Source organism: Capsella rubella, unplaced genomic scaffold (assembly GCF_000375325.1).
Source record: "Capsella rubella cultivar Monte Gargano unplaced genomic scaffold, Caprub1_0 scaffold_7, whole genome shotgun sequence".
Taxonomy (NCBI): Eukaryota; Viridiplantae; Streptophyta; class Magnoliopsida; order Brassicales; family Brassicaceae; genus Capsella; species Capsella rubella.
This window is the reverse complement of record NW_006238917.1, coordinates 14,375,954-14,382,685: the sequence shown is the minus strand read 5'-3', so window position 1 is coordinate 14,382,685 and position 6,732 is coordinate 14,375,954. Positions and strand designations below refer to the sequence as shown.

General features: G+C 32.4%; 1 protein-coding gene across 1 annotated transcript; it reads right to left on the bottom strand.

Moving 5' to 3' along the window:
• Window positions 1-1,023: 1,023 nt before the first annotated feature.
• On the bottom strand, window positions 1,024-3,507 carry LOC17878109 (GDT1-like protein 3). Its single transcript, XM_006284161.2, has 10 exons — window positions 3,395-3,507; window positions 3,173-3,282; window positions 3,006-3,074; window positions 2,753-2,890; window positions 2,569-2,667; window positions 2,376-2,448; window positions 1,837-1,925; window positions 1,624-1,707; window positions 1,466-1,525; window positions 1,024-1,388 (listed from the first exon to the last, which is right to left on the bottom strand). Exons 2-10 carry the CDS (start codon window positions 3,254-3,256, stop codon window positions 1,200-1,202), a joined length of 885 nt encoding a protein of 294 aa, XP_006284223.1. The 5' UTR covers window positions 3,257-3,282; window positions 3,395-3,507; the 3' UTR covers window positions 1,024-1,199.
• Between the last annotated feature and the right edge of the window lie 3,225 nt (window positions 3,508-6,732).

Below are 6,732 nucleotides of genomic sequence, written 5' to 3'. Positions count from 1 at the left end.
GTTGGGGAGCTTCTCAGCTAGGAACGTCTATTTCGCCAATAGAAGCCGAAGCAAAGTCATTACTAGCTGCATTACAACAAGTTTGGATAAGGGGTATTATGAATATTTGCTTTGAAGGAGATTGCAAGTTATTGATTGATCTATTACAAAAACAATATTCCGATATTACAATTGAAGCTGTTCATCGAGACATTCTCTTTTGGGTTAACAAGTTTTCCAATGTTTCATTTGCTTTTTGTAATAGGAATTGTAACAAAGTTGCTCATGTATTGGCTTCTTCTGGATGTATTTTGTTTCCTTTTTATTCTGATTTTTTAAATCCGCCTGTATGGCTATCAGACCAATTGTATTACGATTTTTTTAATTATCAAATATAATTATATTTTGATGAAAAAAAAAAAAAAACCGTGTATTGATGGGTGTAGGAGCCAATCAGAATGCATCAAATTATGCAATTCTATGGGGCACCCCAAAGGAGGAGATTGTCTAGGAGATCAATATGGAACTTCTTGTTGTTGTATAGCCGGTTTGATGTCTCAAAATAATGATCCGTTATCTCTTCATAATTATTAATCAATTCCTCACTTATATGTAATATCAATTAAATTATGAACTAGATATGAAATAACTTCACCCGGTTTTTAAACCATGTCGTTTATGCGGAATTCACCGTATACAAAGAGTATATGATATGGCTTCCCAGCGTACAACATATATACATCATATATATGGTTGTACATATCATGCCGTATTTTAGAACACTGGATTTTATATAGAAAAATAATTTTAATCTAGCTCATACTTTAGCTTTAGCTTAAACTTGGTGTAGAGTTAAAATATTAATAACACTAAAAATTTTAAAACATTTCAAAAAAAAAAAAATATTTTACATTTTCTAATATTAATATTACTTCAACTTTTAGATTGTGGATGTCATAGTTCTAAGTTAAAAAAAAATAATCTAATAATACGTTATAGAGATTTATTAATTATATTTAAACGTTGAAGATTGGGGATTTCATGTTTCTAAGTTAAAACAAAAATTTATTAATTACGTTTGTTATACTTCAAGATAAGAAAACGCATTGACGTTGGATTCTTTACTTTTGCCATTGAAATCAAACAAAAATAATTGAAACGACAGATACTTTACTTAGACAATGTCTCACTAACACCCATTTTCGAAAGAAGCACAATCACTACAGAGGAGGATAAAAATAGGACGACACTGAAAATCCTAGGAAGAGGAGGCCACCAACAGTTGCAACTGTGCGTTGCGAGATCCTTGAAGCCAGCATGCTTCCTCCAACAACCGCTAGTGAAGTACACATCGTGTGTCCAATTGTTGCGCCAATGGCGACTCCTATGGCGTTCTTGTGAGTCGCCAACTTAAAATACAACAGATAAAAGTCATTGATCGGTCAATTTTACTAAGAAAAGCTTAGATATGAGACATGACTCTTACAGCTATTGTGGCAATCTGGCTACGGTCGCCCCATTCAGCTAGAAAGGTTAAGATGAAAGACTGCAAAAAGATACAAGAGACGAGTTAGAGTCAACCTTTTTAACAGTTTACGGCTAAATTACAAACCAAAAGCATCAATATGTCCAATAGAAGATTACCTCTAAAAATATTGGGGTACAAAATCTTGAGAATAAGCGACGGAAGGGTGTCTTTCCTTGGCCTGACTCGAGCTTCTCTTCAACCTTTACCAAAGATAATGGGAAGTCAGACAAAGTTGAATGTTAATAGCGAATCAGAATTTCAGGCACAATCTCTTTTAATTTTTAGAGATGCAAACAACTGGCAACAAAGGTAGCTTGAGAATCACATACTTCTTCCATTTCCTTCTTCTGGTTTGACTTTGAATCAGTAGATCTCCAAGCAATGTAGAGTAGTCGCAAACCAAAAAATGCATAGAGAACTGCATATTCAAAGATGAAAGATCCTTCAAGTGAGACTCAGATTAAAAAGAAAGAGTCACCAAAACTTACAATTAAGTGCAACAATGCCAATGATAATATAAATATATATATATATATTTACTACTCCAACATTAAGTGTTTTACATAATCGCAGATAAGACATGAAGAAATCAGCTTGGATAGTATTTTTTCGACTAAATGAATCAATTGTACTTCATTTCTACATGTCAAATAAACTTAGATACCAAGATACACGGTCCAAGTAAACTAGAGTTGCAAAATCATAATCAGAAGACGCACTAAAAGATGAATGGATAAGGACTAAGACAAAATTCATAATCATATAGTTGTTGTATAGTGCTCTCAAAAGTTTTCAGCTAACAAAATCTTTGAAAAGCCAAACAAATTTTTTGACAATGTCACACTAACACCATGAGAGAACAACATACCTGTAGCAGCACTGTTGGTGTGCTTCCTTGATATCAAGTTTGGCACTATTCTACCAAGTCCAGTGGATAGTATCTAAATCGAAATCATGAGAATCATAGATATCAGACAGTACCCTTTCTAATACTAAGATTTCTCAAGAAACATGATTAGGCTAAACTCACAATAAAATGATTCAAGTAATCTTGCACTTACAGTCATAACAAACAAAGCCGAAAGTGCACCAGACAAAACAGTAGCTTTAGGATGTCGCATAGCCATCAACGCCGCTATTATAAACGTTTCATCTCCAATCTAAACCATATCATGAGAAACAAAGATTACAAATTTATCAACTCTCTGCAACTAAGAATGACCCTAGAGGTGAAATCATACGAACCTCGGTAACAAGAATCATGGAGAAACTCGAAAGCAAAGCATCAAATACACCAGGGCCAGTAGATTCAAGATCAAGATTCAAACCAAGAGCAGCAATATTGTCAACACCAGGATCAACTCCAACACGTTCAGTACCAATCTAATATAATAAACAAAAATTAAAGAATCTTATATAAACATGAATCTAAACAAGATTCAGATTCACCTACAAAAAAAAAGAAGCAAAAAGCCAGATCGAAATTTTTTAAAAATACCATTCCACGACGACCAAGCTCTTTACCAGATCCTCCTGATTCTTGTCTCTCATTCTCAACCACCGAATCCTAAATAAAATAATCACAAAAAGACGTTTCATACATGAATTTGAAAAGACGAATCCATGAAGGAAAAATTGAAATCGTGTATATATATATATATATACCTGAGCGGAGATGGAAGAAACGAAGAAGAAGAAGAAGATGGTGAAGACGAGAACCAAACGGGTAGGGTTTGAAAGCAAACCCATGGGTGAAACGAGAGTTGTTGCTAGATCTGTTTCGGAAGAGAGGAAATGGATGAATCTTCTCTTGTTTAAAAATTTTCTCGGGAAAGAGCGAATCTGAGAAAATTGAGATCTGAGAAAGTGGAATTGAAGAATGCTTACGGTTTTAGAAGAAGAGCATTGGGAAGAATCGATGGGTGATGTGATGAGAGCTTGAAGGTGTGAAGCTGCTCCGAAGCAGAGAGAGATCTGTGCGGATTTGAAGGTGATAGTGTAATTGGATTTAACCAAAATTAACACGGTTTACTAAAAGTTTTTAACATTTAAAAACGTTCATATTTAATTATATATACAAAAATTAACTCGCTTTTTGCCGGCAAAAATATTAAAGAATAATATAAAGAAAAAACGAAAATTCAATAATCTTTTTATTATTAGGATGAGTTTTTTTATATGAGATACGTTATATTTTCGAGGTTGTATAAATTCTTTTCAATTATAGGCCCTGAATGGTAATAGATTATACAATAGATTTTGGATTTTATTTTTCAAAAACCTATTTTTCCATTCAAGATTTTAAAATAAATAGATTCCTAAAAAAATTAGAATACTAGTTTTAAGTTTTCTTTAACAATTTTTAATAAAAACCAAAATTCACATATATGAAATTTTTAAGGAAACACTAACGACACTTCTCATTTTTCTTTTTTCTATTAAAATAAAAAAGGTAAAAAATCAAAAATTTGTATCTATTACAAAAACTAAAAACCTAAAAATCAAAAACCAAAAATCATACTCTAAAAATCATTAAAAAAAAACAAACAACCATTCATGGCCATAGTTTTCTAGGCTTGAGAAATTTGGGTTGGGTCAGATATTCGAATCGGGTTAGATAATTTGCGTAGTTGGAAATTTGAGAAATGTTACTGTAAGTAACCGCATTACATAACTGTTCGGTTTGGTTTGGATATCGGAGGTTTCGATTATGTTTTTTTGTTATCGAAAATGAACCAAATCTTTTAGAATTTTTTGTTAGTTTAGTTAATCGGGTTAATTATTTCGGTTAACTTGGAAATTCAGTTTAATGTTGGGTAATACGGATGACTTGGTTACACTGTTTAATTAATTTTGGGTAACATGATAACTCGATTAAATTCGGATAAGTAATTGGTTAAAGTGTACCTTACCGATAACCGATTGCATATTATAGTTCCGTCCAATCGATTTTCTTCTCTTAACCAAAAGCGAACCGAAAACCGAAACTCTTGGTTCGGTTCAGTTCGAGTAGCATTCCCAGGCATAATAATTTATTGTACTTCTCGATTGTAGAGCGTCGCAGTAACATGAAAATGATTATCAAGAGAAATGTCAATGTGCTTCACTCAAAACCATAAACCATGAAGTTATCAGACTTGGATGATCCTATTGTTTTACTTACCTACATAAAGAATATTCCACTGATATAATTAAGCTTCTCTTCATCATCATTTTAGTCAAATACTTGGTGTAATATAAAGTCAACGTTATATTGGAAATTCAAAAAAAAAGGTAAAAATAAAATAGAAATTTCCTTTTTTACTACCTATAAACAAAAAAAAAGAAAGAAAAAAAGGGAAAAATCCAAATTTGTTTTGCAAGAAAAGGAAAACACAAAAAGTTAAAAAAACATAACGAAGTCTATAAATAGAGATCTGTTCATTACAAATCAGAGAAATCACACACAACTTGTTCTTGTTTTGTCCTTGGATAACATAAATCAATCACTAACGTTTTGGATACCTCTCTCTCGATGGCAACAAAGACATGTAAGATAGTCTATAACGAAACCAAAACATACGCCAACGATCTCAATGATGATATATCGTTTATACTAAGGATCATAGGACTCAGACGCATCTATACGCGTAGCACTCGTAATGGTCGTGAAACCCTAGTTCAACAAACAGACATTAGCATGGAGAAAAACACAGAGTTCGAGTTCAAGATCCCACCTGATTGTCTTGTCACCGAGAAAAGGTGTCGTGGACTAGTAGACATTCTCTTGAAGTTCCACGGGATCCCCGACCGTATTCGCCAGTGTGCGGTTCCTAGTATCTACAAAGAAGCGATGGAGCTGAGTCGTTACCGAGAAGAGATAGGAGGAAGAGGTTTCTTGATTGTAACACAAGTTGGAGTTATAGAAGAAACTTGGATTAGTGATGATGATGACTCCGAAGATGAGATACGAACAGAACAAGACGTATGCTCAATATGTCTAGAAGCGTTGGGTGAAGTAAGAAACACCATGAACCTTGTTTGTTCCCATAGTTTTCACAAGGACTGTATTTTTCAGTGGCTTTACCACAATCTTTCATGTCCTATATGTCGTTACGACGATATCTAGCTGTCCCTGATCCAATAAAGAAGCATAAGCTGAGAGGATATTTTATATTACATATGGTTTTCTAGATATTAAGCTCTCTATCAATAACCAATGTATCATGTAAATTTATATCGAACAAGTAATAAAGTATAGATCTCTATAGTGATACAATAATAATATCATCCTCTATATATCAAATATACCAAACAATGATCTCGGTTAATCAACGAAAAATCAGTACATACATGTGCCGATCAACTATATATTAAAGCATATGCCTATCAATCGCAATAATTCATGTTTCGGTTTATAACTATGCATGCCATGTGTTTAGTCATGTCTCCAATCAATCAAACCAAACATGAGTATATATATGTTCAAAATAGATTGAATAAATATAGGCCAATATATCATATATTTCAACAAGTCTAAGAAAAGTTAAGCATGTGTCATTAATACTTAATATGACCAAGAAATCAAATTTTAATGGTTAAAGTATGATTACAGTACTTATCTTGTGAATGAAACGTATACTCGGAGGGATTATATTGGAGATGGTAATGAACGACATAACAAGGGACAACTGCGTTTGGAATATAGTATTTTCATCGCCTAGATTTCTATAAATAAAAATCTTAGCTCAAATGTTCTCTAACGACTAAGGATTCCTTCGCTAATAGCCTATGGCGAAGGAGTCAAGAGAAAATATAATCCTTTACATTTTGGTTTAGCAAATTTTTTACAAATTTCGCAAGAAAAAAATGTTCATAGCATATCACTCGCAATGTACAGTATGTCTATCTTCACAGATATTGCTATATTTTTCAAAACAACTATGTTTTATTTCTCGACGAAAATAAATTATATTCCTGCTATGGATTTGCAAGGAAATATTAAAAATATATAAATTTACAAGATATTTGCTAAAAATATAACGTTTGTAGTATATGCTTTTCAATTTTATTGTAAATTTGCGAGAGATTATTTTCCTCTTAAATGTTCCTACCAAATTGAATGTTTACTTGTACTAATAAAAGATTTTTTTTTGTTAATATGTTATTTAACATATTTTCATTGAATTATTTAAAGCCAATGTCTTTTAAAGTATAGTTTCTAATTTTTCTTATATATGAATTAC